At 52.1% G+C, this 27,744-nt stretch overlaps 10 protein-coding genes across 10 annotated transcripts; 5 read left to right on the forward strand and 5 right to left on the reverse strand.

Annotated features, from left to right (window-relative positions):
* Nucleotides 1-1,037: 1,037 nt before the first annotated feature.
* On the forward strand, nucleotides 1,038-2,543 carry J4E92_001080 (uncharacterized protein; the record flags this gene model as incomplete). The annotated part of the gene is made up of 3 exons (XM_051492494.1): nucleotides 1,038-1,442; nucleotides 1,496-2,383; nucleotides 2,430-2,543. 3 exons carry the CDS (start codon nucleotides 1,038-1,040, stop codon nucleotides 2,541-2,543), a joined length of 1,407 nt encoding a protein of 468 aa, XP_051358006.1.
* Nucleotides 2,544-4,931: 2,388 nt separating this feature from the next.
* J4E92_001081 (uncharacterized protein) lies at nucleotides 4,932-10,637 on the reverse strand (the record flags this gene model as incomplete). Its single annotated transcript, XM_051492495.1, has 5 exons — nucleotides 4,932-7,887; nucleotides 7,940-10,022; nucleotides 10,069-10,211; nucleotides 10,261-10,450; nucleotides 10,520-10,637. The coding sequence occupies 5 exons, from the start codon at nucleotides 10,635-10,637 to the stop codon at nucleotides 4,932-4,934; spliced, it is 5,490 nt and encodes a 1,829-aa protein (XP_051358007.1).
* Nucleotides 10,638-10,996: 359 nt separating this feature from the next.
* On the forward strand, nucleotides 10,997-11,472 carry J4E92_001082 (uncharacterized protein; the record flags this gene model as incomplete). The annotated part of the gene is made up of 3 exons (XM_051492496.1): nucleotides 10,997-11,111; nucleotides 11,167-11,398; nucleotides 11,454-11,472. The coding sequence occupies 3 exons, from the start codon at nucleotides 10,997-10,999 to the stop codon at nucleotides 11,470-11,472; spliced, it is 366 nt and encodes a 121-aa protein (XP_051358008.1).
* Nucleotides 11,473-11,550: 78 nt separating this feature from the next.
* LIA1 (deoxyhypusine hydroxylase) lies at nucleotides 11,551-12,587 on the reverse strand (the record flags this gene model as incomplete). Its single annotated transcript, XM_051492497.1, has 2 exons — nucleotides 11,551-12,061; nucleotides 12,115-12,587. 2 exons carry the CDS (start codon nucleotides 12,585-12,587, stop codon nucleotides 11,551-11,553), a joined length of 984 nt encoding a protein of 327 aa, XP_051358009.1.
* Nucleotides 12,588-13,121: 534 nt separating this feature from the next.
* J4E92_001084 (uncharacterized protein) lies at nucleotides 13,122-14,389 on the forward strand (the record flags this gene model as incomplete). The annotated part of the gene is made up of 2 exons (XM_051492498.1): nucleotides 13,122-13,770; nucleotides 13,821-14,389. The coding sequence occupies 2 exons, from the start codon at nucleotides 13,122-13,124 to the stop codon at nucleotides 14,387-14,389; spliced, it is 1,218 nt and encodes a 405-aa protein (XP_051358010.1).
* Nucleotides 14,390-17,032: 2,643 nt separating this feature from the next.
* XYL1_1 (NAD(P)H-dependent D-xylose reductase (XR)) lies at nucleotides 17,033-17,878 on the forward strand (the record flags this gene model as incomplete). Its single annotated transcript, XM_051492499.1, has 4 exons — nucleotides 17,033-17,180; nucleotides 17,232-17,361; nucleotides 17,420-17,527; nucleotides 17,581-17,878. 4 exons carry the CDS (start codon nucleotides 17,033-17,035, stop codon nucleotides 17,876-17,878), a joined length of 684 nt encoding a protein of 227 aa, XP_051358011.1.
* A 959-nt stretch (nucleotides 17,879-18,837) lies between these two features.
* J4E92_001086 (uncharacterized protein) lies at nucleotides 18,838-20,055 on the forward strand (the record flags this gene model as incomplete). The annotated part of the gene is made up of 2 exons (XM_051492500.1): nucleotides 18,838-19,731; nucleotides 19,783-20,055. 2 exons carry the CDS (start codon nucleotides 18,838-18,840, stop codon nucleotides 20,053-20,055), a joined length of 1,167 nt encoding a protein of 388 aa, XP_051358012.1.
* Nucleotides 20,056-20,272: 217 nt separating this feature from the next.
* Nucleotides 20,273-21,758, reverse strand: J4E92_001087 (uncharacterized protein; the record flags this gene model as incomplete). The annotated part of the gene is made up of 3 exons (XM_051492501.1): nucleotides 20,273-21,139; nucleotides 21,200-21,547; nucleotides 21,606-21,758. The coding sequence occupies 3 exons, from the start codon at nucleotides 21,756-21,758 to the stop codon at nucleotides 20,273-20,275; spliced, it is 1,368 nt and encodes a 455-aa protein (XP_051358013.1).
* A 1,162-nt stretch (nucleotides 21,759-22,920) lies between these two features.
* On the reverse strand, nucleotides 22,921-23,323 carry J4E92_001088 (uncharacterized protein; the record flags this gene model as incomplete). Its single annotated transcript, XM_051492502.1, has 2 exons — nucleotides 22,921-23,131; nucleotides 23,181-23,323. 2 exons carry the CDS (start codon nucleotides 23,321-23,323, stop codon nucleotides 22,921-22,923), a joined length of 354 nt encoding a protein of 117 aa, XP_051358014.1.
* A 1,474-nt stretch (nucleotides 23,324-24,797) lies between these two features.
* Nucleotides 24,798-27,390, reverse strand: J4E92_001089 (uncharacterized protein; the record flags this gene model as incomplete). The annotated part of the gene is made up of 2 exons (XM_051492503.1): nucleotides 24,798-27,125; nucleotides 27,205-27,390. 2 exons carry the CDS (start codon nucleotides 27,388-27,390, stop codon nucleotides 24,798-24,800), a joined length of 2,514 nt encoding a protein of 837 aa, XP_051358015.1.
* Between the last annotated feature and the right edge of the window lie 354 nt (nucleotides 27,391-27,744).

Consider the following 27,744-nt stretch of genomic DNA (forward strand, 5'->3'; position numbering starts at 1 on the left):
GGAATGGAACCTCGTGTCACTTGCATGGGCCTTTAGGGTGAACTCTGTCGAGCAGATGTGCTGTTTACCAGGACTGGGATGGGGAGGTGGCTCTTCTCTTACATCTCCCCGGCTGCTTTCTCCTGCGAAGGTCTGACCACAGTAGAATGCTGAAAGATGGAAGGTGGAGGTAATTAGTCAAGATGAGTCGTGAAGGCGCAGGTAACGGCATTCCTGGCCCGGAAGGGCAGCATACCTAGGTGCCACAGTCTTACAAGTCGCTCGGGACGTTACGTGGTGGGTGCGGGACCGGCTCTGTAGACCTTGCCTCCAGCGAGAGGATACCGCCGGTACACCTGCCGAAGTCTTGTAGCTCTTATCTCCACACTGCGTGGGTGGCACTCTCATAATTTGGCAACGTTAGCGAATCGGCGACGCCGCACCAATATGCTGTTCTCTTCAAGTAATGAGGGCGCGGCGGCCATCGAATATGATTGCACTGTATTGAACGGCACGCGGCGATGCTTGATCGCCTCCGTACACATCGGCTACATGTTAGTGAGGTGATCAGAAAAGGCCCGAATTTGCACTATCTGCACTCCAGTATTTCGACTTTAGCTATGAACACACCCGATTGCACAAGATAGGAGGTCCACGTGCGATTGAATATTACCAGGCTTGCGTGGATAGCGTCGGCGCGTCGATGCTGGCGACCAACGCGACGAATTAATGTTGTTCGACGCGTCTTTCGAGCATCTCGCGCGTCGAGCATGCTTCATAATGATGTTGTATGTTCAAGTTGACTTTCTGGAGAGCATGCCATGGTGTTTGTCGATAGCGGACAACCAAGTCCGTTATTCGGCGTGAAGCCATGAGAGGCCTCCACTATAATGGGACGTGCACGGGCTAGCGTTAGCGCTGTCATACGTCATCTCCGATGCGACTGCGGGCAAAGCCTCAACTCAAAATTAACTGCTCCCAAGACGCCACTGAATCGACACGCCGTGCGTCTCCATCTCGATTTATCCAAATAAACTACATACCAGACACACGCCATCATGTCGCTGGAGAAGATCACGACCATCTCTCCCATTACGAACAAGCCAGTTGTCACGCGCAATGGCCTTTCAGATGCAGACCTCCAATCTTTGCCTGAAACAGCCGCCACTGCGTTCGAGTCCTATCGACGCACATCGCTCGCTGAAAGGAAAGAGATTGTCAAGAAAGCTCTGAAATTGCTCAACGACCGCCAGGATGTGCTGGGCAAGGAGATCACTGAGCAGATGGGCCGTCCTATCGCGTACACTGCCAAAGAAGTTACTACAGCCGTGATGCGCGGCGAATATCTACTAAAGATTAGTGACGAGACACTTCAAGATACTCCAGGCGAGGCGGAGAAAGGTTTCAAGCGCTACATCAAGAAAGTCCCGCTTGGGCCCGTCTTGATCTTGTTTCCATGGAACGTGCGTGCAGGCCATAAGCTATTTTTGGTCGGCACATGCTGACTTACCTGCAGTACCCGTATCTGACCCTCATCAACTCGCTAGTACCTGCCCTGCTCGCCGGCAACTCGGTCATCCTGAAGCCATCCCCACAAACGCCTACCAGTGCCGAGCAGATCCAGGAGATTTTCAAGGAAGCCGGATTGCCTGATGGTGTGCTTCAAATCTTCCACAGCGGCTCCATCGTCCAGATTGAGTCGATCGCGCGCTCGCCCAAGATCCAGCTGGTTTGCTTCACTGGATCGGTGGCCAATGGTCTTGCGGTTCAGCAGGCTGCAAATGACCGCGTACCGCTACGAGTGGGTCTTGAGCTTGGAGGCAAAGATCCTGCATATGTACGCTCCGATGTTGACGTCAAATGGGCCGCGGAAGAACTTGTAGACGGCGCTGTCTTCAACTCTGGCCAGAGTTGCTGCAGTGTTGAGAGGGTATATGTCGATGAAAAGATACATGATGAATTCGTATCAGCGCTTCAAGACGTACTCAGCGGTTACAAGCTTGGAGATCCATTCGACAAAAGCACACATGTTGGCCCAGTAGTCTCAAAGCGATCAGCAGAGACTATCCAGTCGCACGTTAAGGATGCTCTGGAGAAGGGTGCCAAGGACGCTACCCCAGACAACGCCAGTTTCAAGAACCCACCTGCAGATGGCAACTATGTGGCTCCGACACTCTTGACGAATGTCACGCATGACATGACCGTAATGACAGAGGAAACTTTCGGTCCTGTTATCCCGGTCATGAAGGTCAAGAATGACGCAGAAGCAATCAAATTGATGAACGACAGCCAATTCGGACTGACGGCTAGCATATGGACCAAAGATGTGAACAAGGGTCATGAGCTTGCCGATGACGTCGAGGCTGGCACAGTCTTCGTAAACCGATGCGACTACCCCGCACCAGTAAGTTATTCTAGGACTACGCAGGACACTTTACTAACCGACTCAGGATCTGGCGTGGGTTGGGTGGAAGGACTCTGGGCGAGGCCAGACGCTGAGCAAGTTCGGCTTCGATCAGTTCGTCAAGCTCAAGAGCTACCACGTCAAGGACTACCCGAAATAGATGACTTGGCACGGAGAAGTCAAGCATTACCAACATGTTGAAGCCTTGATCTCCTTGCGAGAGATGATCGATGGTATTCTAGTACAGACCAGAAAGATCCTACACAATGAAGACTGCTCAACTTCATTTCACATGCCGTCGGCGATCCTTGAACATGTGTAACATTGTCGACCCCAATTTCAGTAACACTAGGTTTACTAAAGTACCCCTTAAGGCTGCTAGATTGCTGTTAGCACATATCGTATCCGATCGTATGAACACGCCTCTCGAGTTTGTGTCGAATGCCACAGATGTTTGGGTGCCCACTAGCGCCTTTCTAGTGCTATGAAACGTCGTGTAGAAATTCACGTCTTCTAGCAAGTGGATATTGTTGGCCTCAAAGACGTTATTCACCTCCAGCAAACATTGGTGTAGAGTTCACAAAACCGTACAGCACCTGCAAGCCTAATACTAATTACCAGCTTGATGATCGCAGTCTCATCTAGTATCTTTTTTCCGAACGCGACGCTTCTCGCCGTAAGGCTTTCTGCTTACAATTCACATATTCGTTCTTTGTTCACGTGTTTGAGACGCACGAGCTATCAAGCTCGCCCAGCTCCTTACATTCCGCGGCGCCCACTTCCGCTCTTACATCCCCAACGAAAGCAAAGGAATGTCAGCATCGGAACAATGAGGGCGAATTCGTAAGGGATGGCCCAGCGCCACGACAACGCCTGAAGAAGGTAGACTTGGTGCCACACTCTCAGTCTTTCGCTCGCGCTTATCTAGTGTTTACCTACTAGCATCTATCGAGCATCTTCCTACGCGAACTAGATTTCGCGATCCTGCCGCTTTTGGCCAATTTCCTGGCCTCTGTCGCGTTGCTGTAAACTCTTTTCTCACTCAATCGTTTCAAACGTCGCCGTCTTTGTAGAATCGCTGCATATACCACATTTTTTTCGAGATTCAACAATATTTCGCGCATCGACTTCACGCGTCCCCGATCTACCAAACCACACGCCCTCGGACCCACACAATGGCATTCAATCGCGTCGTTTTAAGACTAAAACGAACACTACTTTGCGATAAACGCGAGCATAAGTCCAATCTAGAAAGTATGGAAATCGTACGTAAAATAGTCAGCTTTTCCGTCCTACACGCGCCGTTAACAAATACCAAAGGGAGGACCAACAGATGTCCGCGTAATCGACGTCTCAGACTTCTTACCCGGCCTTACCTACCACCAGCGCAAACAAATCCGAGAAGAAGCGTCTAGTGGCGCGCTTCGCCTTCAAAGCCTTCAATCGCATCCACCACTGTCGTTTCCGGAAACATCTCTCAACGGCTCGAATTCGCGCTTGCAGTCTCTCGCGACTGACCCTGTCCAATCTGCTTCCACCGAGGCGAATGCCGTCTCCTCGCATTACCCATCTTCCGACGTCTTTCCGGAGGCCGACTCTGTGATAGCACATGCGGCGACTCTCGATGCAGGACCGGGAGCGGAATTCAGCAGTGCTTCTACAAGACCAGAGGACGACCACAGTGCAGATGTAGCGCGCATGAAGGATGTGGAGAATGGTGGACGGCGATATAGCAGCGACTCCTGTTCTCCTCGGTCTTCTCACGAGATGGACGCAAAAGATAAGAAGCGTCGCGTGGTTTCAACACATGCGTCGACTCTCGATAAGGGCACCAAAGTTCAGGATCGAATGGATACTGCGAATCTAGAGAAGGAAGACGGGGACGCAGACGAAGATTTGGCTGCCACTGGGCGAGGTGGAAAGGACGTGGAAGTTGAGCAAATGCGTGACAATCATATCGTGGGGAACAGCTGTATCACCGGAGAGACAAAAGTGCTCGTCGCATGCTAAAAACATGGAGGAGACGCAATGAAGACTTCACAAGATGTCAACGCGTGAGTTGCATGCGTAGGAACATGAGAACAAAAAGCAGGATACCACGGTATGGATCTATAATTAATGGGAGGGACAATCTGTCAACATTGCATATAGAACAAAAGCCATGTCATCGTCACGGAATTTCTTTCATCGCATGTGGGTCGTTTCACGAGAGCCCGATAGGAGTTTTTGATAATATATTGTTCTAGATTCGGATAGCTTCGATGATGACATGCTGAAGACCGCCGTCCAAGCTATTAAGCTTGTGATGCCACGAAATGAGAAACGCCAGATACACACTGTCCATGTACCATATGCTGGTGGGTATCGATGATATGCCTTTTCCGCTGAACGCCGAAAGCATGCTGAAATGATTTTGGAAAAAAGAAAGTGTCCGATGCGCGTGGCATAGCCGACGATGCTGATGTGCTTGTTGACATAATGGAGTCTTGGTTCCGCCGTATCAAATGTATGTTCTCGCAGGCAATCGGTGGCTGTCCGATCAGGGCTGCTAGTCTGAGTCGCCATCGCCATCCGGTGTGCGAGAATTCCTCTTCTTCTTGGATCCAGCAGGCCTGCCCCTTGCCTTCTTCGGTGTGTTGCCTAAGCTGACATTGCTCTTCCTCTTCCTGCCACGACCACTAGTAGGGAATGGCGTACCGTCTTCGCCAGTCTCGGTTGGCGTCTCATACCCTGCAGCAAGTGCATCGTCTCCATCGGCGTCAATGAAGGTCTCGCGATCAACATCCAGTAAATCTGCAAAGTCATAACATTGTTTCACCATGCTCTCGCGGCTATCTAGAGCGCGCATGATCGTTTCGAAGCGTTCCCAAATTTCCTTGCCAGTGACGAGGTTGTTACGATGCGCAGGCTTGATGTAATCCTTTTGCGGAATGGGCGCGTTGCTCTTCATGGAGTAGCATTTTCGAACAAAAGTGCGAGTTTCCCACACCATCTGCAGGATCATACAAGCTGCGGTGATCTGACGAAGTCTGTCGTTGCTGATTGTTGGAGTAGCAGGTTGAGGTGCTGTCAGAACTGCCGCTGGTAGCATTGATGGAAATCCGTTTGCACCACTAGCTTCCAACATCTGTTGTTGGAACATATCTTGAGGCTGAGCTTGCACTGAATTCGCGTCTTGCTTTGGAAGTTCATCCGCGATGATAACTCCTATAGCGGGCCCTGTGGTGTTCAGGACCATCGCTTCAACTGCATGAAGGAACACAGCAAGCTCTTCTAGGTGAGGGAAGTCGAGCAAAGCCAGATTCTCCAGACAGAAGCGCGCGTACAAGACAGCCTCCGGTATAGTGCCACTCATATCCAGCTTTGAAAGGTCGAAGTCCACTTGTTTGCAAAAGTTATTGATGAACTTTTTGAGACTGGCTTTCTTGCCCGTCTTCAATGCCTCAAACAACTTCGCGAGCTTCGGAGTGTGTGTAGCTTCGACCATGCCATGAGGATCAGCGAACATGTTTAGTTGATACTTGAAAGCCATGTGGATGGCCTGCATGTACTCCTTTTCCAGATACGACTCTTGCTTCTCGTGAATGCGTCTATGTTCGTCGGCTGCAACTCGAGCCAGGCTTGACCAAGGCGAGGTCGCAAGAGCGACAAGCGCAGCACCACACTCCTTTGGATGAACAAGACCTTGGCGACTGATGCTAGCGATGATATCTGTGGCAACGACGGCAGACTCATTTTTGTTCTCCAACGCAGCTTTCACGAAATATTCTAAGAACTTCTGCGCCAGATGCAGCGTGGCATGGTCGTTTCCGGTAGCCGTAAAAGACGTTTCCAAGCGCGCGGAGCCATTAGCAGCTCCTTTGCCGGTTGCAATTTGTGCACCAGTTTCCGAGCGCCGCTCAGCGACAGTGAAGAATTGCCTGAAGAATAACAGTGCGATGTGCTTCAGGGTGTCGTTTCCTTCGTTAACAAAGACAAGCTTGACCACCTTCTCCACTTCACTGCGCATGAAGTGCTCTGGCGACTGCTGGCATATGCCACCCATACTCTGCAGGGCTTGCTCGCGAATCTTCGGCTCCCAAATTTGCATGGTGAAAGGTCGGACCGTGTCTAATAGGAATAGAGATGGGGGAGGTGGATTCTTCTGGTTCAACATCGGCTCTAGGTGCTTCTTCAGAGATTCTTTTCCGTCGTGCTTGTTAAGGGACGCGCGGAGCTTGTTGTTGAACGATTCGACCTGTTGATCCAGGCTGCAAACTTGACCAAAAGCACCAATCAGAATTAGATAGGACATGATGGTATCAGCCTTCTGGGCTGCCTGCTCTTTGGTTAAGTCCAAAAGTGGCCTAAGGTTGCATATGACAGAGCAGATTGTGGCAAAAATCTTGTCAGTATCCATGCCCGGCATCTCGCTGATAGCCCACAAGCAGTGAATGACGTCAAGAAGAGTTTCTCTACTTGTAGGCCATCCCATCGATGCACATTTAGCCAGCTTAGGAACGTTGCGCTGAAGACTTGCTCGAATTTCTTCTGCGAAAGCATGCTGAAGTGGGGGAAGTGTCGGCAACACATGCCGAAAGATAACGACTGTTGGCCGCACAAGGGCCACGTCATCCATGGTGGCGATGGTCTTGATGTATAGCTTCAGATGCCGCAGATGGTCGAGCGTGAACAGGGTCGGTTCGATCTTCGCGAAAACACTAAGGGTGTTCATAACACGAGCTTGAGACTTGATATCCGTACCGCTTCCGGGAGCAATGGCTTCGTCTACCAAGTCGACAACTAGCTGTGCGCAAATCTTTCGGTTAGAAGCCGGACCCTTCGCTTCAGGTGACAGACAATGAGCGAAAAACTTCTCGAAAGCTTCCAAATGTACAGCGCTATGCTCGATAGAGTCCAAGAGTTCTACCATGAAGGCTGCTCGTTGAGCACGGTTGAGCCTGTGTATACTGTCATCGGTCTTGACATTGTTATTAGCTGCCGTCAACCATATCTCCTCGAGGACGTTGCGACCCAGCTCGGAAATTGCACTCTCATTATCCTGCGAAGGGAGGAGTAGAGGAGCGGCAATCTTGAGCCTATTCTCATTTGAAGTGGAGCGGAGATAGATCTCTTTGAGTAGCTTGATGGCCTTCTTCTTGGGGCCGTTTGAGGGATCTGTAGTCATTTCCAGAATTTGTGGCAGCACATGGCGCTCGAGAGATGGTTCTTTGGCCAAGCAGTTCGACAGGAGCGAAAGCGTCGCCTCTCGGACCATTGGTGAACTGTCTCTAAGCGATGGGATCATGTTGATGACATGTCCTTCGGAGATGACCCGAGGATCTTTGTCCAGCAGTTGTTGCAATCCTGCTGTTCCTCTCGTCCGAAGCTTCGAAGAGCTCTTGTCCCGGGCGTATGCCTGCATATAGTTGACGATCTGCGAAAGGTACCTGCACACCTGGCTTTGTAAAGTGATGACGCCCGCGGCGAGTTTGCTCTGATCATCTGACACCGATTGGAATTTGCTATCAAGCACCGTCAGCTGGGGAACGAGCCTGAACAAGCTGGAAAACTTACTACTTTTGACCGAGCCACTTGGGGTCTGCAATCATGCTTTCCAGACATTGCTGAACAGTTTGTATTGCTTGCGGCCTGTGATCTGTATTTCCTTCTGGAACTGTTGGAAAGGTCTTGACGACAGCTGCCAGCCACGAGCTGATATGACAGCCAGTCGCTGCCTGCAGATGCGGGTCTTCCTGGGAGGGGCGTAAATCGAGATAATCGACCAGTGATTCGAGAACCATGCGGTACGGGCCATCGAAAGCTAGCAGATCCACATCATTGACCCTCTCTTTGACGTCTTCGCTCATAGCGTCATTCACAAGACGATCTAGTCTTGACGACAAATCCGACTGCGAAATGTCCAGCCTTTGCTTCATCTTCTTGAGTTGGTCTCTGAAATCAATCACGCCACAACCGATCCTCGCCATTGTTGTGAGTGCCATGTCTTTGTCGACCACAGAGTGTTTATTTGCTGGGTCGTCCTTGAGTATGTTGACCATACGAACCAAGAGGCTCTGCAAAAGTATGACAGCAGCCGGCCACTGGGGAGAACCAAGGACGTTGCAGAAATCGTCGATGAATAAGTCCAGAAGGTTGCGGAATGGCTTGTCGCCTGATTTGGAAGTATTCGAGGCTTTGTCGCACAGTTGGGTTACAATATACATTGCCGTGCTGGTAGCTTCCACCGTCAAGTCTTGAGCAATCACTGCCGGCGCCCGGCCGGCGCCTCTCTTTGGGGCTTTCGAGGGTGCTTGGCCAGGCTCGTAATCGCTGACATCGTCTTCAATCATGCTAACAGCCGCGTCTTCGCCTTGCGACGCAAGACGAGTGCTGGGATTTGTTGCGACCACTTGGACAAATCGCATGAAAAGTGCAGATATCGTCATAATCGGGACTTCACGAGCCGACAAGAATTGCCTCGCGCTCGCTTTCTTGTCGGGTAGCTTTTCCAGGTTGCCCAGGATGCCGTTTAGAATCGACTGTCGTTGGCTTGGGTATCGAGCGAAAATCTGGGCAAGAACATCCATGACTTTCTGGCGGAAATGCTCGAACTTCTTGATGCTAAACACCGAATCCTTCTCGTTCTCGCTATTCTGCTCAACGAGCAGTTCCAACGTCAGATACTCCAAAGTATTGAGTGCCCGGTCCGGCAGATTGTATTTGCCCATCAGCGTAGCAAAGCGGGTAAGGACTGCTCCACACAGTCGCAGCACCATCTGTAGATCTGACCTATGAGCCGATGCTGCAGTGAAAAGGTCTTGAGCTTCCCCAGACCGCCGAGATTGAACGACAGGCACAATGCAGGCATTCTTAATTAGCTTCGTGAGATCAACAATGGAATCGATAATGTCCTCTCGTCGCATCCGATAGTCGTCACGTCCCTCGATCATGGTTTCCAGCAGGAGCTTGGATGACTTGAGCGCGAACTTGGCTGTTGTAATGCTCTCGGTAAGCTCCGGGGTAGTCTCATCCCGTGGAAAGAGCCCATTCTTAGTTGCACACACGACAGCGGGGTGTAGTAGTGATTGTATCTCCATGGCAAGGTCCACAGGAAGCGCATTGAAGCGGCCGAGACTAACAACACCGGACATCTTCTCTGAAAGAGCCTCCATTGAGCGGGGTTTGAGAACGTTGAACTCGCCGTCAGGAGTCGGGATTCTGGTGAAGTGCAGTGAGCCGTCAAGATCATCTTTGTCTTCGCTCAGACTGGCGACGAGCGAGTTGAGAATCTCAATCTTCCCGTCAGCGATCTCTCGTTCGTGGGGTCTCAAGACTGCAACGCCGCTCTCGGCTCTGTTGTCCTCCTTCCTTTGTGACAAGCTTCCAATCTCGATGTTGTCGATGTACTTGTAGTCTGCGCGTGGAACCGCTTTTGGCTTTATCATAACGGCCGGACCAGGAGGCCGCACTGGTGTGCTGCTGGGAGCCGATGAAAGAGCGCTTGACGAGAAGGGTAAATCTATGTTTTGCGTGAAGGCATGGCCGTTGGAGGTGGCCTGGGGCGGTGTGGGCGCTGGGCGCGGCAGTCGTGGAGGTTCAGCTTTTCGGGAAGGTGCCGACTCTGATCGAGGCTGTTCGGGTGCTTTGACATTCGGTGCTGTCCTTGTTAGTGGTTGCACCGGGAAAGTGACAAAGAGGCCTACCCGTATATGCCACATCCGTCTGGTCGTAAAGTCTGCGCGCGAAGGGGCTCAGATCAGAGATAGCGCTGCGAGTATCTCCATTGGTGTTCTTGACGGGACTGTCCGGCGGAGGGGTTGGTAGTTGCGGCATGGGCTTGAAGTGACTGTGGGTGTTAGAAGAGACTTCCAGGTACGGCAAGAGCGTAGACCCACTACTCTGGCAGCCTATCGCGAAGTAGGAGGTTGCGAAGCTGGTTGAGGGTATCATGCAGATGCTGGGCGGTGGACTGGCCTTGGATCTCGGCGTTCAAGATTCCGACAGCCTTCTTCGCGGCTTTTTGTTGCTCGGGGTTTAGGGTAGAGGGTGGCGTAGGAGGCTCGGCGGTTGGGAAGGGTATGATTTCTGGTGGTTATTAGCCAGGTGAGAGAAAAGCGCTTGGGCAAAGGGCGCAAGTGAAGCAGAGTGACGCACCAGGCGAGAAGGGGATGATGGAGGTAAAGGGCGAATACGGGAGGGCCTCATCCACTGTGGGCGGAGGCCTTCTGAACGGGAGCGCGCCTCCGTTGGCATGATGCCAGTCGCCATTCATTGCCGCTTGTGGTGTTGAGCACTTGCGGACAGGCGCAGTCGAGGTGTGGTGGTAGACTTGGATTGGACGGGTTGGGCATGCGGCTATATCATCGTGCGTGCGCGCATGCTATGCTCCGGTAGCTGGCCAGTCGCTGCCTGGTGGACTGATGGTAGCAAACTTGTTGTAAAAGTACCATGCGATGCGACCGGGAGCATGAATGCATGTGGTGGTGCACGACATTCAGACGCGTTCTCACCGCCTGCCATTCCCGTCCTAGCTTGGCTGCAGCCGCGGAAGTCGCGATTCCCTGTAACTTTTTTCCTCAACTCCAACACCCATCACCCGCACCAAGACGATAAATCGATAAATCACCCACCATGTCGGCTATTGGTAGTCTTGTCTTTTGCACCGACTGCGGAAATCTCCTCGACGGATCTGCCGGCAAGCAAAATGTCATCTTGACCTGCGCGGCATGCGGAGCGCAATGTAAAGGTATGCGCCGTCTGTGCTGCGCATGCGGAAGAGTAGAGGATTTAACCGACCGCAGATACATCATCCAAGACTGTCGTCACAGTTTCCAAGCCCACCGCTTTCCCGTCGTCGCTGCGCGCAAAGAGATCCGAGGTCCAGACCATATCCGAGGAAGACGTTCAGACGAGCAGCGTTATCAATCATCCATGCGAGAAATGCGGAAGAGAGGAAGTGCGATACTACACACAACAACTGCGAAGCGCAGATGAAGGAAGTACTGTCTTCTACGAGTGCGACTGCGGTCACAAGTACGTTCAATCGTCCATGTCAAGAGCTGAGCTTATGCTAATTGCTATCTTACAGATGGAATACCAACAACTGAAGCGGAAATTCTACCTATGTGGCCATTTTAAATTCTAGATACCCCGAACGCCGAATGCATGCAATCCCTTGGGCTGCGCTAAGTTGCAATAGCTTGCGGCACGATGGCGTACTCCATCTCTCCGTTCTTCTCAAACTCTGCCATGTCAAGTGCTACGACCACACTGTCGCGCACCACCTGCTCTGGATCGTTCAAAAATTTACGCAGAGTATCTTCGACACCCTCTTCATCGCCCAAGCTTCCAAGTGCCTCGGCTGCCTCATGTCGAACCATGCTTGCCTCCTTTGTGTTACTGAGCGCTTCTGTAAGACTAGGGATGGATGCGGGGTGTGACAGCTGCCCAAAGACAAAGGCGATTTCGTGGCGGAAGAGAGCAGATGGGTCTGTGAATCCGCGAGCGAGTGCCTGTACAGCCGGAACGGCAGTTGGGAGGTCCGGCGGCGAGGAAAGATCGCGCAGGGCGAACATGGCTCGGTAGCGCTGGAACAAGGGCAAGGAGGTGTCGAGCAGTGTCTTTTCAAGTTCGGGGATCGATGCCTTCTCCGTACTCTGTGGTAGTGGTGGCGCAGGGTCGATGGACGTGAAGTCGCTGTGTAGTAGTCAGCAAGAAAGTAGAATACGCAGGAATTGAAATAAGCATACCTCTTCTTCAACTTCTCCTGCCCCTTCTGCAGCCCATGGTCCCACTCTATGCGGTCCACAGCAATGTCGCAAGTCTCCCGTACGACATCGATCTCTTTAACGTCGTCCCTCAATGCCCTTAGCAGCTCAAGACTGCTCTTGTCGCTCAGTGCACCAAGTGCCTCGGCAGCCTCGTGCCTGCACATGGAGTCCTCCTCTTTATCCTCCAATACGCCCCTCAAGGGCGCAATGGCAGCATCGTGCCCCGACTGACCCAGGCAGTAGGCGAGTTCGTGCTTCAACAGAGCTGACGGCGACGCGAAAGCGGCGGCAATGGCCTCGATGGCGGGGACAGTCTGCGCACTGGGTGGCTGCAGGCCCGCAAGGTGCTTGAGAGAGAAAAGAGCGCGAAAGCGGCGGGCGAGGGGCTCCGACTCCGAGGTGAGGATGTTGCGAAGCGTAGGAACTTGGGTGTCCTGCTCTGTGACTGCCATTTTGCTGCTGTGGAAAAGAAAAGTAATCGCAAACGTAGTTCTTCACGTAAATGTCTTCCGAAAGCGGCTCGACTCTTTTTTGGCGGGGATGCAGAGATCTGGTGGGGTGTCAAAGTTCCATCTGATAAGATCTTCACCGCACCTGCATCCACAGCAGTTGACGCTAGTCGGATACGGTTAGACATAATGTGACAGCGTGGCAGACCAGTTGACCGAGTCCAGGGCTGCATGAGCCATGCAGGAACAAGCCGCTCCGTTCACCTTACTTTCACTAGCTATGACTCCTTTTTGCCCCGTCTTTACTCCCCGTGAGTGAAAGACTCAGCAGGTCAACAGCGCATCAAAGGGACAAAGACTATACCTGGGCCTGCCGCATGGGGAATCGAGTAGCCTCACCCTCACCTTCACTTCACCGCGACTTCGCATATCGACTGCAAACCCCCACCACGATCCTTACACGTCACACCCACGACGACGTGACGGGGACGCTTCTTTTACGCGACCAGACTCGACTGCTTCCACCTACCACTTAGTATGGCGTTTCTTCGCGGAGTGTCCGACTGCTTCTGGAACTATGTCAGTCCGCGCAAGACACAACAGCGCCGGGAGAAGCCGTATGCCTTCAAGGTGCCTGCGCTGCCCACTCGATCCGCTGCTCTGTCCAAACATACCACACCACCGCCTACACGAGACATGAGTCCCGAAGCGCACGTCAAGACCCGGGGACTCAGCCCACCGAGCACTCACTACGATATCGATGCGACGCTGCTACCGCCCTCCCCACCAGCCTCGGCCATGTCGTCCAAGGACCTGGAAGGAGATACCCTGGTCGCGCATTCGCCCATCGCACTCGCGAGGGACCACGAAAACGATGGCTCTTCGGCCGACCTCTGGGATGCGAACGAAGAGACCATGGTCGTTGATGACGGCACCTACATGGTCGTACAAAAGAAGGTCAACCACGACCAGGAGCGGTACAGACAAGATCAACAAGCCCGTGAGCTGCGTGACGCTGGTTGGTCTGAGGACGCGGTCTTTCTTTTTCAGAAGTTGGGCATGCGCGGATTTGAGCCACTGATGCCCATTAGCTGGATCAATGATCTCGAGACTGTCCCCGCAGACCTATTCACCGAGAACATCGACAAGGCCTTCGTCAAGCCAGCCTGCGGTACTGATTACAGTGGTATGTTACGATCTTGTAGTTGCTAAGAGGATCTTACTAACAGCGTCCAGCGCAGCATGCTCTCGAGAAGTTGTTCGACCTGGGCGGTGTCGCTCGCGACGCCTGGCAGACGCGGACGAAGCGCGCTCCCCACTTCCAGATCGGCAAGGCTGTCAAGGCATATACAAAATGGGCTATGAAGGACGGCAGAGTCGAGCATCTCTGGTCCCAGCTCCCTCTATTCCAAACCGTCACCTTCTCGAGACATGTACACCCGGCCGTGGCAGAGCGCAAGATGATCGAGAAGCTTGGTCGGCTACACGAACTATGGTACGACGCTCTACAGATCGATGAGGCAGCAGCCCGCGGAGATGCTATTGTGCCTGAAGTCCCGACCCTCTATGGTATCACTGCAACGCACACCGTTGTGGCATTTGTGAGCTACGCGCCGCCGACCTTGAAGAACGAACAACCTTCACTACGTTTACTCGCCATGTACGACTTTATGCAGGAAGGCTGTGATGTCTGGAACTCACTTGCTATCTCCATCTTCATCATTCACGCGAGGAACAGAATGATGCAGTTGAGGGAGTGGCTTCCAGAGCCGGAGGTATCAACCGGCGAAGACCCTGATCTTTGAACGACGAACACGAAACGAAAAACACAACACACGAGAATGGATGAAAGAGATGACAAACTACGTAATGAACGAGATGGATATGGTTATGAACGATGGATACGATTTCGGTGCGAGGCCTTTTGCTTCTAGATATACCCGGTTATGAGCGCAATACCCCCAGTTTTCTTTTATTTCCTTTGTCAGACTGGCTGAACGACTGATGTCGGGCTCCGCCAGAGAGCTGGAGACGACGAATACCCCAGATTGCGTCACTTTGCACATGCCTCAACGCAAGCAAACTTGCGGTGGTTGATGTGACAGAACGAAGAAGATGAAATTGATCCAAGCAATTACATAGTAATCATTGAAAAAATGATATGTCATACAATTGCATTCCTCTGCCTGGTTGTGATACTGACTTCTGGATATATCGCGACCCTGTTGACGCCATAACTCCACATTTCGTGAGTTGGTGCCTCTTCTCCTTCATATCCCCTCATGCCCCTTCACCCTCTCCTGGAGCGGCTTTTGTGCCCTTGATCAGACCTCTTTCCTCGGGGTCCACACCCAACCTGCTTCTTGACAGATCCTCAGATCTTCGAGCTTCTTCTCCAAATCTAACATGCAGTCCCTGCAGTGTCCCGAGAAGATGGTTATGGAATTGGTGGGGTTTTGACATGGTAGTCTGTACCTGCTTCCGGGGTCTGCGCCGCACATGGTGAACGGGTTGTCGTAGACTTGTGTCTTGTGCTCGCATGCGGTGTGGTGGTAGAAGTTGCGTCTGCACATTGTTGTTAGATTGTGGTTTTGGTGAAGATGTAGGCTTGGAATTGGAGATTTGACTGGGAGATTGGGGACTGAGGAGGTTGTTGGTGTTGTTAGTGATGGCGAAAGTCTGGTTAGTAGCAGAGGTTGGAGAATACACGCTATTCAGTCACAGTGAATTTGAGTTTGCTACGTTGTTGTCGTTGTCGAGGTGAAGTGAGAACTTTTCTGGAGCACCTCTGAGTGACCTGCAGGAAGTCACGGTGAAGCAAGAGCTTGATCTTTCCATGATCGCAAGACCTTGTAGGAGCCTAGTTGAAGAGTGACAGGTTATGATATGATCGAAGGAGAGCAAAATATCAGCAACTGGGGGTGGACAGTTCGTTACTGTCGGCTCCTTGCCCAGGTGCAAAGCCCAGCTCACGTGATGTTTCACTCAATTCAACTCCCTCGTACCAACCTGCACAGCGTGCCCCTTCATACTCGGCCGTTCAACCAAGCTTCCACGCATTCACCTTTCACCCACCGGGACAAGACATCTTATACAGTACCAAGAGTCTGGGCAAGCAAGCCCGCTGTGCGGTGTCTAGACTGTAGAATCCGGGGTACAGACGGCTATGTAAACATTTACCGTACGTGATGGCGCACAATATGGCGGGTAAAACGTGATTGGCGCGTTAAGTTCCCCGGATCCCCAGGACTGGCTGCTATTCTCCGGGATACGGGGAAATGTCGTGTTGTGGTCACCTCGCATTACGCAAGGGGCGCAGCGTACATCTGAAGAGGGAATTGCGGCTGCGGTGATGCGGGCGTGGTGATGCGTCCTTTACGGATATGACAGCCTCATGTGATGGTATGTAAGAACTCATTTAGACGTTCTTGGTAACAAGGGGAGTGGTTCGGCAAGCCTGCCGTATATATGAAGTCAGGAGATCGATCCATATTCGCAAGATCTCAAGGACCAGGGACAGTGATCTTGTGCAGCCGGGCTGGAGGGTCGAACAGCTCATTACGATCTCGTAACTTTGATTGCGGATTTCTGCTGCCGACATGTTCGCTGATTATGCTGGTCCAGAACATGAGCGCAAGAAGGAGACAAGCGGTATGCGGCTCAAGCAAGATGCAGGCAAACGTCCCTTGGCGGCGCGCTTGGACGCCCCACGAAAATATCGCAGTCCTTCATCTGTTGCTGTAACATCGCCAACACTTCACGAACTATGCCTGACGTACTGCATAGCCTGCTAAGCTTCTTGGATATCGAGCAATCACCATACAATGTGTAAGAGATGCGCCTTCTGCCGCCACTTCTAGCCTTGGAAGCGCCACACGTGTCACGCGGCTTCACATAGATTACCAACTTACAACTCCACTGTTCGGTATTCACGCCAAGACGTTCTTTAACCGCAGGAAGATTGTAAAGGCGGAGAGCTTGGCATATGCATGCCATAGAGCTTGGGAGCACACGTGGATGGGTGCTCGCCAGGACAGTCGTAGCGCCGCCATGACCCGAAGCCCACTCCACCACGGAGATATTGACATGTAGGTTAATGACCGCCCGGTCTTGTCCCGTAACCGTTTGTTTCAAGTTACAGGCCAATCACATCGGATGCTGCGCCGGCATTTCGCATGCCTTTCTTTCCAGTAGCCAAGCCCGGCATAGTGGTGTTTCTCCTATCGCAGCACTTGATCTACATCCTAGCTGCTAAGAGACGGACGGCCGTAGTGATGGCGAGAATGTTTGTCTTGGTTCCGCCAGCAGACCCGGGGCTACCCCATTGAATCACCAAGCCGCGGTGTGTAGTGGAGCAAGGCATATAAAGTCATCTTGAGTCGCCTCGTAGATCACCACCACGATCAAACATCTCCTTCGCTTCCTACCACAAGCAACTCATATTCAAGATGGTCTCTTTCACCTCCCTCGTCACTGCTGCTATTGCAGCCACTGGCGTTTTCGCTGCTCCCGCCACTGATGTAGCTGCTCGTTCGCCTAGTGACCTTGTTGCCCGCCAGAGCACTCCCAACGCTGAGGGAACTCACAACGGCTGCTGTAAGTCGTATCATGAAGCAATATGTTGAGCATAGCTGATCATGTGTCTAGTCTACTCTTGGTGGACTGATGGTGGCTCCCGCGTCACCTACACCAACGGTGCTGGCGGAAGCTACAGCGTCAACTGGGGAAGCGGTGGCAACTTCGTCGGTGGAAAGGGATGGAACCCTGGATCCGCCCGGTATGTCAACCCAAGCACCTGCATGCTTGATGTGAGACCTTTGCTGACCATGCATCAGTACCATCACCTACTCGGGCACCTACAACCCCAACGGCAACTCCTACCTTGCCATCTACGGCTGGACTCGCAACCCGCTCGTCGAGTACTACGTCGTTGAGAACTTCGGGTGAGCAATTCCGCGTACGGACTGCATGAGAGACATACACTAACATCACAAAGAACTTACGACCCATCTTCCCAAGCCTCGAACAAGGGTACACTGACCGCCGACGGCTCTTCCTACAAGATCGCTCAGTCGACCCGTACCAACCAGCCATCCATCGATGGAACTAGGACCTTTCAGCAGTACTGGTCTGTTCGCCAGAACAAGCGTTCCAGCGGATCTGTCAACATGAAGACTCACTTTGACGCCTGGGCCAGCAAGGGCATGACTCTTGGTAGCCACTACTACCAGATCGTCGCCACTGAGGGTTACTTCTCCACTGGATCCGCTTCCATCACCGTCAACTGCCCGTAAGCTTTCCATCGTGGAAAGACTCAACTTCCTGAGGCGGTGACGCAGATGCTGTGATGGTGCAAGGGTGTGAAGATGCCAAAGGTCGTTCACTTCGCTGGCGACTTCTTTACTGTAAATATTATTTTATGCTGGTTTGCTAGCACAAAAATGTCAAACTTTTGCCATTCCACATACCAATTCACTTCGCTGTCATTCACTGGTGCCAGCTCTTCACGCGCACGACATACTAAAGCAATGGGCGAGACCGTACTTGCTTTCTCATATACATTTTCCGGATATTAGACTTGACAATGTGCGTCCGCCACTGCATACAATACTCATGCGGGGACACACTACTTCGCCCTTTACACCCTTTAACGTTATGCTCACGAGCCCAACATTCCATCATACAGCATCAATGCAACAAGGTCGAAAATCGATTCCACCCCGAAAGTAGACCGTGTCCAGGCTGTCTGGCGAAGGAACAGGAACGTAAAAGTAAGGAAGGCAACCACGGCAAGAAAACACGGGACCCTCGTTGGCCCGGCGGCCCAAGATGGTCTGGTTATGCCGGTGCAGGCGGAAGAGATAATTACCGCGACGATGTACCGCAGTAGAAAGCAGGTGTAAGAGATCTGATTGCGGTGTAAGGTGAGGTTGATCGGAGCTCGTGGTGATTTGACTGCCCTGGAGGTGTCGAAGCGCCCGTCATATCCACCTGTGGACTTATCTCGCTCAGTTCACCTTTACCGACTTACACGCACCTACGACTGCTACTAGCTGCGCTAGCAGCTCCACACTCATTGTCGTACATATTTGTTCCTCCTTACTACTACTCAGCCTCGTCCTACGCACCCTTTTAGCCTTAACAGCCTTTACTGCAGGCAGTACACCCACACCTATCTACGCAAACGCCGTGATCAGTCGCCGTCTACCCGTACTTCTTACTACCGGAACAGCTATTCAGAGCGACTCGAGCTATGGCAGACAACCGCTTTGGCTACAGTTTGCAAGAGTTCCACGATACGATCGCTAAAGACAGTGCGTGGCGAACAAATTTCCGCTACCTCCCTATAGCCACGAAGACGAACCTCAGGTTCTACGTAGCAAGCCGAAAATCGCAAGGCAACCAAGGAATTTGGCTACTTATTGGCAATCAAAAGAGTACTAGTCAAGCCCGTGTGTATGCAAAAGCATACAAGTCTCCTGCGAGCGGCGTATTCAACCTGGTGCGCCTCAGGCTTGGTGATGGCCCTAATATAGAATTACACCTTCGGCAAGGAGAGAAGGAGATCGAGCTGCTGCGAGAAATCGAATACCATGAACCCTTCAATTGGCTTGAGAAGATTGGCAGTGGCCCTTGGTTCAAGTCACTACGATTTCTGATCTTATATTACTTCCTTGAGCAGAATACCCCGGGTCTTGACCGACTTGTCATGACGCATGACGGCCTGAAAGTCTTGAAGAAAGCATGCACAATGATCGCCAATGCGTCAAGGTCGAGGAATCCGACGCGAGATCGTCTAGCTCTTCCAACAATTGCTTGCGATATCACGAAACCCGAGACTGACGGGTCGAACATCGAGCTTGACCAGGAGATAGAGAAGAAGCTACTTGTCAAGCAAGAGCTCTCGGTATTCCCGCCACTCAAAGCACCTGAGAATGACTCTACGCGGGCGCTTGATAACATGGTACAACAAGGCGATAACGTTGCCACAAGGCCACTTCCGAAAACAAAGACCTATGATCAGGAACCAAACATAAAACACGAAGCTGTACCAGCGATGTCTGAAACTGCATCCAAGCCCAAGAGGAAGAGGCCTGCAAGCGATGACGCCGCGGGAGAAGACGAGAAGGAAGACCCAGTACTGTTGGTAAGTCACGTTCGAGATAGCAGAATTCATTAAAACTGATTACCACCCCAGTGTGGCCGCTTGAAGCGCGTCATACGAAAGGAAATTGAGGACCTAGAAGAGACAGAATCAGCGCTTCAAGATGCACTGAATGCGCAGGCCATGTCACTCAACGAAGCTCTGCAGTCGAAGTCTAGTCTCGAAAAGGCCTTGCTAGATGTCGAGGCAAGGGTACAGGCCGAGCAGGCAACGAAAGCGGCTACGGAGACAAAGTTGAACAAGGTGGAGAGTGAGTTGAACGACAAGAGGAAATTCGAAAAACGCGTTGACTCTTTGTACACCTGAGGTACTCGAAGTAAAAGATAGCATGGCCTGCGAAGATGACCACCGATCGCCAACAGAAGGTGTACACTCCACCCAGGGACCTTATGTCCACCAAGCAGAGTCCATACTCGACCCAGAGAGTTTGTACTCAAATAGAAAACTGTATACTTAACCAGTATATGAGGTCTGAATATTATAGCCAATTGAAATGGATGTTTTTCCTGTAAACCAATCTATATTACAAGTGCGCGGTGACATCAGTGTAGAGCGGCATCGTACCCGGAGTTGTCGCAAGCGCTGCCTCGATAATTGACAAGGCGAGATCGATTTGCTCCTCGGTAACTGTGATCGGTGGCGCTATCCGAAACACTCCACCAAACGATGCCATCGTGGCTAGCTGAGCCCACAAGCCCATCTCTGCAATCTTTGTTGACACTGCGGCTCCTACTTCCGGGGCACCGACCTTTGTCTTTCTGTCGCCAACAATCTCCATTCCAGCCATCAGACCGCGACCACGGACGTCCCCAATGCAACCGTAGCGTGACTGCAATTGCCTGAGTCCTGCTTGGAGCTTGACACCGAGCCTCTTGGAACGAGCGCAGAGCTCGTCTCTCATGACGATCTCGAGAACCTTGTCGCCCACAGCAGCTGGAAGGGGATCGTTGATATGGGTAGTGTAGAACAAGAAGCCGTTATCTTTGGCATGCTGGGCGATGGGGTTCGACGTCAACACGGCACTGAGCGGTATGCCATTTCCAAGCGTCTTGCTGAGTGTCACGATATCCGGTACTACGCTTTCGTCCTCGGAGTGGTGTGTGAATGCGAACATATCGCCAGCTCTGCCAAGTGCCGTCTGTGCTTCATCAACAATGAGAAGCATGCCTCGAGCGGTACAGTGTTCCTTCAAGGCCTTCAGATATCCAGGGGGAAGCTCCAGCATACCGCCACTCGATAGGATCGGCTCAACGATAGCTGCTGCGAGTGAGCCGCAGGACTGTTTGTCTACAAGATCGAAACCGTAGTCCAACTCAGTCTTCCAGTCATGCGTACCATCAGCGTGTCTGAAGATCGATCGATAGGAGTTTGGAGTCGGCAGTGCTAGGTTCTAATGTAGGTACAGAAAGTCAGTACACCTCTCACATGCAGTTAATGCAGCTACACTTACCCCAATCATGTTGGGACCGTAGCCTGACCGTCCGGCGTGGTACTGAGCACCGAGCGACCCGCCTGTCATGCCATGCCATGAGGCAGCCAGACCAACGATCTCCCATTTGCCAGTGTAGAATTTTGCCAGCCGAATCGCGGCTTCGTTCGCTTCGCCGCCCGTACTGAGAAAGAAAGCTTTGTCGAGCCCAGCCGGCGCAACGCCAGTTAATCGTTTTGCAAGATTGATGACTGGGGGACTGATCATCCCACTGAAAAGATGATCGAGATGTTGCGCATGATCCGCGATCACTTTCACAACCTCAGGATGGCCATGTCCTATCAGAGTGCTCATCTGGCCTGAAGTGAACTAAATGCAACATTTAGCGGTGTATACTTGAGGCTTTCCGGAGCTTGAAGCCACTTACGTCCATCATTCGGTGACCCGATGCTGTCTGCACGTTGATGCCATCGGTGGAGGTGATGATCTCAGGATGGAATGCGGTCCCGTATGTGAGCAGATTGTCGTCCGCATCGCGCTGCAATTGCGTAATGTCGGCGTCTGCGTATGGAAGAGGCATGGTGGTGTCTATCTCGCTGCAGCTGTACTGGTCGATGGGAAAGATGATGTTTGGCGTTGCTTGTGTTCCCCATGTTGCTAAATAGCTGGGGACTGGTTATATAGACAGTCTTGTATGCAGTCCCAGGCGCCATCCCACGGAACGATACGCACGAAGACGCATTGCGGTGTTTTCCGACGGAGACGCTGGAAGCATCAGAGCAGATACACGTGACCGTATCCCGTCGGAAAGAAGGTGCAGCCATGGAGGTGGCAGGGGATGATAGCGATAAGCATTGAGCTAACTACGGCTGGCGCTTGAGCCACGATGACGACGCGAAACCCGAGAACGCGACCGCGACCGCGCAACTTCGGGAAAACTGCAATGTGCACTTCTACAGCCCAACAGCCGCGCACGCTGCATCGATACACCGAACCCCAAACTCCATGATCTTCATCACTCACATTCTCAGCCCGAGCTGTAGTTACTCTCGACCCACCCACCATCAATGGACCATGACGCTTTTGTAACGTGCGCGGCCTCATCGCCCAGCAGGAAAGCGACCGATCCAGCTATCTCCCATGTTTCTGGAAGCTCACGGTTCAAGATACATGGAATGTTGTCTTTATTCAGATGGAATTCACCAGCAGCTGAGTTGAAAGGCCTAAGTATCGGAAGTCAGCGGATGTGTCACGATGAATCTGTACAGAACAGAACCTACTTCGTCATCATTTCTGTGTTGAAGCACCCGCTGCTTACAGTTAGCTCAGGTCGTCTTCAGCCATCCAAGTGACTTACGGGCACAGCGCGTTGACCCTGATTCGCCTTGACGCTCCTTCAAAAGCTGCAACTTTCGTAAGACCAATGAGCGCGTGCTTGGCGGCAACGTATGCTTCAAAGGTGGAGATGCAAAGTCAGCGTATGTTTCGTATGCATTTGGAGAACCTCCGTATTTACCTGACGTGCCAGGCGTTCCGTAGTGGCTCGCAATGCTTCCAACATTGACGATCGAGCCACCATCCTTGATAACCTTCATTTCTTCTTTCAAACAATGGAAAGTACCAACAACGTTCACGTTGAGCAGCCTAGCAAAATATTCTGGGTCGAGATCGGTTATAGGGAAGATCTCGCGTTGCTCCACCGCTAGACGACTCGATCAGAAACACGTCCAGTATCCAGAAGGCTAATTGAGCTTACCAGCGACGTTTGCGGCACCATCAAGCTTTCCAAATTTAGCCACAGTCTCCTCGATCCAAGACCGAACACTGTCCAGGTTGGCGATATCTACGACGCACGTCCAGTACCGGTCCTTGGCGTCTGGAAGCTCAGCGTCAATTTCTTTAGTGGCTTTCGACAGATTGTCAACCGACGTTGCCTGAAGTTTGGTGCACCAACTTAGCAAATGTCTCGCATGTATTCAACACCAGAACATTACTTACACACATAGATACAGTGGCACCTCTTATCAGCACGTACTTGCTAACAGCCAGACCCAGTCCACGGCTGGCTCCAGTAACAGCGATGACCCTCCCCAAAAAAGGAAGGGTATTGACAGCATATGGGAGGGACTTAGCCGTGCCGTTCATATTGATAAGCCAAGATATGAGAGATATCAGGTAAAATCAGTTCGACAGCAACGTGCCGCTCATATAGTTTACATCAATAGTTGCGAGCCACGAGTCACGAGCTATTCCCCGCTGCAGACGCGCATAGAGCAGCCCTTCGACCGGGTTTTTATCTCGGCAACTGCGACTCGCATTCGCGTGGTTGAAGACGCTACATCCTTCTGTGGGGCACTACATATGGATTCTACGTGCAGTAGCCTTGCCTGTTCGGGATACCCCCGACTAGCGTGATCCATCGACCATACCCTCTATCACCGGTATGTGGCGCGCGGGGTGTATGTATACATATACCCATCACAGGGCAGTGGGGCCCTCGCACTGTACTCATAATGCTTCCAAACTTCATAGCGGTTCTTTGAGCGGAATAGAAGCTCAGATCGAAGGCGAAAGTAGTAAGGCTCTGTATTTAGCAATGATAGAGAGGCAAGAATGTCTTGATGCTGGCGATGGATACTATCTATATATTATATCATCAACACCATCGAATTACCAAAATATACCATCAATTAAAGTCTTCTTCAGCTTCTTCCATAAACCCAAGCTCACACAGGATGAAGCGGTGTTGCGTGGCTTCGTCTATGTAAAAAGGTCGAACCCCCTCACAGACAATAAACAACATAAGCTCATTGCATTATCGTCTTGTCAACTTCTTTGACGACCACATGGGTAGGATGCATTGGTGCTAAAAGACTGCCGTTTCATCTCATGATAGATAATATATATCTAGGTAGGTTAAACTTTTACGTGAGTCTTGTCACTCGGGCTACGACTTGCGACTCAAACTCTTAAGTAGATCACTCAGCACTTCCATGCGTCAGACTTGTTGTTTGTAGTACACTTTGTCACACATATAGTCATCAAAGCCTTTGACTCAACCCTTACAGTCGCACGATGAGTCTGCGATTGTATAAACGCATTCGAAAACAACTCTTTCTCACTTCACCAAGACACTTCCACCGTATTTTAGTCTTCAAGTACCACCACATATCTTTTCGTTGTCGAATCGCCTACACAACCATTTGATCATGTGTGAGATACACGAAACAATATTACAATGCCCACACGGATCCCAGACACAACCGGGTGGCTATCCATGCTCGAAAGTCGTACCCAAGCCGGGCCGGTATCGACGACTACGATATCCACGAGCACCACTTACGAACGATATTTGGGTCAAGATGAAGAGTTGCAACAAGGAGCCTGACCAACCCTCCATACAGCCGTACGAATGCGGAGACTGCTGGAAGGATAAAGTCAAGAGAGGGGAGGCCAACGCTGATGGCACGAGCAAACAGAAAGGGATGAACAGAGAGGGTGAAGTGGGAGGATCTGGGCAGGCAAGCGAGGACAAGGCTACTAAGGGTCCTTAGGGAAGAATGACATGAACATGGTGAAGGAGGCATGGAAGATAATCATTCGTTTGGTACCTCCACATCTACTTGATGAGGTTCCCTCTTTCGTCATCATCAGTCTCCTCTTCACTGTCTGTTTCGTATTCGCTCTCCTCCTCTGTCTCTTCCTCTTCATCGGTTTCCTCTTCACTGCTGCTCTCCTCTTCTTCCTCGGCCAGCCAATCGTCCAGCGTCTTCTCTTTCTGTGGTAATTTACTTGCACCGCCCATACTAGAGTCTCCGCCCATGCCGTTCAGACTTCGTGGACTCAACATGCTGTCTGGCGTCATCCTGCTGCTACCACCTGCTGCGGCGTCTAACCTCTCCGCCGCTGACATGTTCTTAGCGGTCTCGTATGCCGATACGTAAGTCGAGGAAGAGTTTGAGACGACCTCGTCACGTAGAGCGGGATCCGGTTCGTCACCTTCTTTGACCCAACGGGGCAGGTCTTCGTAGCCTCGGAGACCACCTACACCGCCTTCGTCGCCGATGACGAGACTGGCGCTGCCGAGCACGTAGCCCTTTCTTGTTTCACTCGGGCTGGGTATATGTGGCACTGGTTTCGGTGCAAGAAGTAAGAGCGACGCGAGTTGTGTCGATGTTGGTGTGGCCAGAAGCGCTTTGTAGACACGAGCGCGGTCGCGGAGATCGTACGAGGTGTCGTACCTCACGAGCAGGAGCACGTAGTTGTATAGGGCTTCGATAATATGTGGCTTCTCCTCTTCAGGCTCCGCATTCTGTGGGGCGGACTCCAGGTGCTCATCCCTAAAGCCGCCTTGGTCTTCCTGGAAATCGTCCATGAGCGACGGACTCGGTTTGGGCTCTTCCACTTTCGGCTCTGGAGGCGGGTTTGCAGTTAAATGATGCACATAGACCTTCGCTGCCAACAGTACGATTTGGAGCTTTGCCGGCTCAGCTTCATCCGCGAAGCCTTTGACAAGAATACGTAAAACATCAGCGGCGATGTTGTTTTCTGGATCGATCCCTGCAAACTCTCCGACCAGCCATATAATGCTTGCTCGTGCCTGGGGGCTCGTTGCTGCATCAAGGTGTTTCGCTAACCGGACCACAGTTGTTCGGTGAGCGTTCGGGTCTCGTTGGATCAGATGTCGGATGACTTCCAGCGATTCGGCTACCAGATGAGTATCGGCCGATCCTATGTGCTTTAGCAACAGCTTCAGACATCTTGCGGAGGTCTGTGGGCTTGTTGCGGGGCTCTGCGAGCAGCGGCCGATTGCGCGCACTGATTCCTTGACCAATGCTGGATCCAAGCTTCCGGAATGGGAGAAATGGCTCAATTCAGCTAAGATCAGGCTCTGTAGTCTTAGAGGTGCATGGGGAAATATCAGAGTAAGCAGTTCCAGTTTGAGCTGCCAGATGTGTGGTGCATCGGTTGACCGCACCAAGAAATGTGTGTAGTACTTGACGAATGGCTCCGGGTGTGTCAGGCAGACTTGCACGATGTTGTACAGTGCGATGTGCTGAATGTCTCCCGCAGATCTCAAGAGGGATATCAGCGGGCCAATGGCCTGAGTCAGGTACTCCGGGGTACCGAGATACAAGTACGTCCTTGCCACCGCTATCACCACAGCCGCGTTCCGAGACTGCAAAAGTGACTGACAGCCTTTCAGCAGCAGTTCGAGGTCCGGATCCAGCACAGCAATCTCTTCCATGTCCTGTTCTTGTTCCTTTTCCTCTTCTTCTGAGTCGCTTTCCGAGTCGTAGAAGCCTTTCGTCGACTGCGTAGGCTTGCTATTTGTCGTGACCCCAGCTGCCTTCTTGACCTTCCTCGTCCGGCGCGGAAAGCACTTCCTTGCATATATCATCATCAGCCGCAGTGTAGCCAACTGCCCCCACTCGTCCATATCGACTAGTTTTCGTACCAAGGAACGATAATGCGGATGTATAAGATCCAGACGCTCCGGACATAGCTCCAAGAAAGATGATACAGCTGCCCCCGTCACGAAGTACTGCTTGTCACCCAGGAGTGTCGAAAGGTATTCCAGTAGCTGTGGCTCGGTGTTTGGATCCAGCCTATAGCACTTTGGTATCGCCAGAGCTGCTGCCCTCCTGACATATGCTGACATGTCTCCAGAACCGCGCTTTATGCCCAAGCTCACAATCTGGCTAATGACAGGCACCCTTATGCTCGACATGACGCGTAGGGCGAGGGCACGAAGCTGAGGGTTCGTGTCTGTGAGCGACTTCTGTATCGTATTGATGGAGAGGAGCGCGGTGTCTGGTTCGTGTTCGGCATGTTGGAGGAGGTAGATGTAGACGAGCTTCTTGACCTGGAGCGAGGGGGATGCGACGTTCTTGATCACGTGGGAGAAGAAGGGCAGCGTTTGCGAAGGCGGCTGTCGGTAGGACATCTAGATGCGCTGTAGTCAGTTACTACACGTCCCACAGCGTCCAATGGGCTGGTCTCGAGACCGTGGCGGGGCTTGCTACAGTGACGACTCTTCGCAGTCCTTCGAGCACATCGCGCTCTGATCTGCTGTCAAGGAGCTTCTTGAGCTGGCCCGAGGGCAACTCTTTCGTCGGCGCTCGGCGGACATTACTGGCATCGCGGGCGGCTTCGAGGGTAAGGTCGCGAGCTGCAGAGAGAGACCAGTGAGCGAAGTTCGAGGGATGCATAACGGCGGCACCAAGGAATTACATGGTCAAAAGGCCTATAGGCTAGATTGGGGAGCAGAAACGGGCAGCATATCTGTATGAAAAATGTGAAAGGCGCCATACCTGTCTCCAGCAAGCTCGATATGCGACTGATGGACTCCATGACCGCGACGTGCGCCTGGGACAGCGCTTCGGTCCGGAGCGTGCGCGCTTCGTCTCTGCGCACAAACGGGAGGCCGACTATGCAGAGTCAGGCAAGGCAGGGAGCAGGTTCTGGGCCTGGTGATCGTGATTGAAAGTCGCGGCGTGCATGCCCTGGGTGTTCTGATGGATGGCCAACCGACGTAGTGGGGTGGCCCGGGGCGCGGGTATTGC

The sequence above is a fragment of the Alternaria infectoria genome, assembly GCF_024043175.1.
Source record: "Alternaria infectoria strain BMP 0036 chromosome Unknown scaffold_1, whole genome shotgun sequence".
NCBI classification, from domain to species: domain Eukaryota; kingdom Fungi; phylum Ascomycota; class Dothideomycetes; order Pleosporales; family Pleosporaceae; genus Alternaria; species Alternaria infectoria.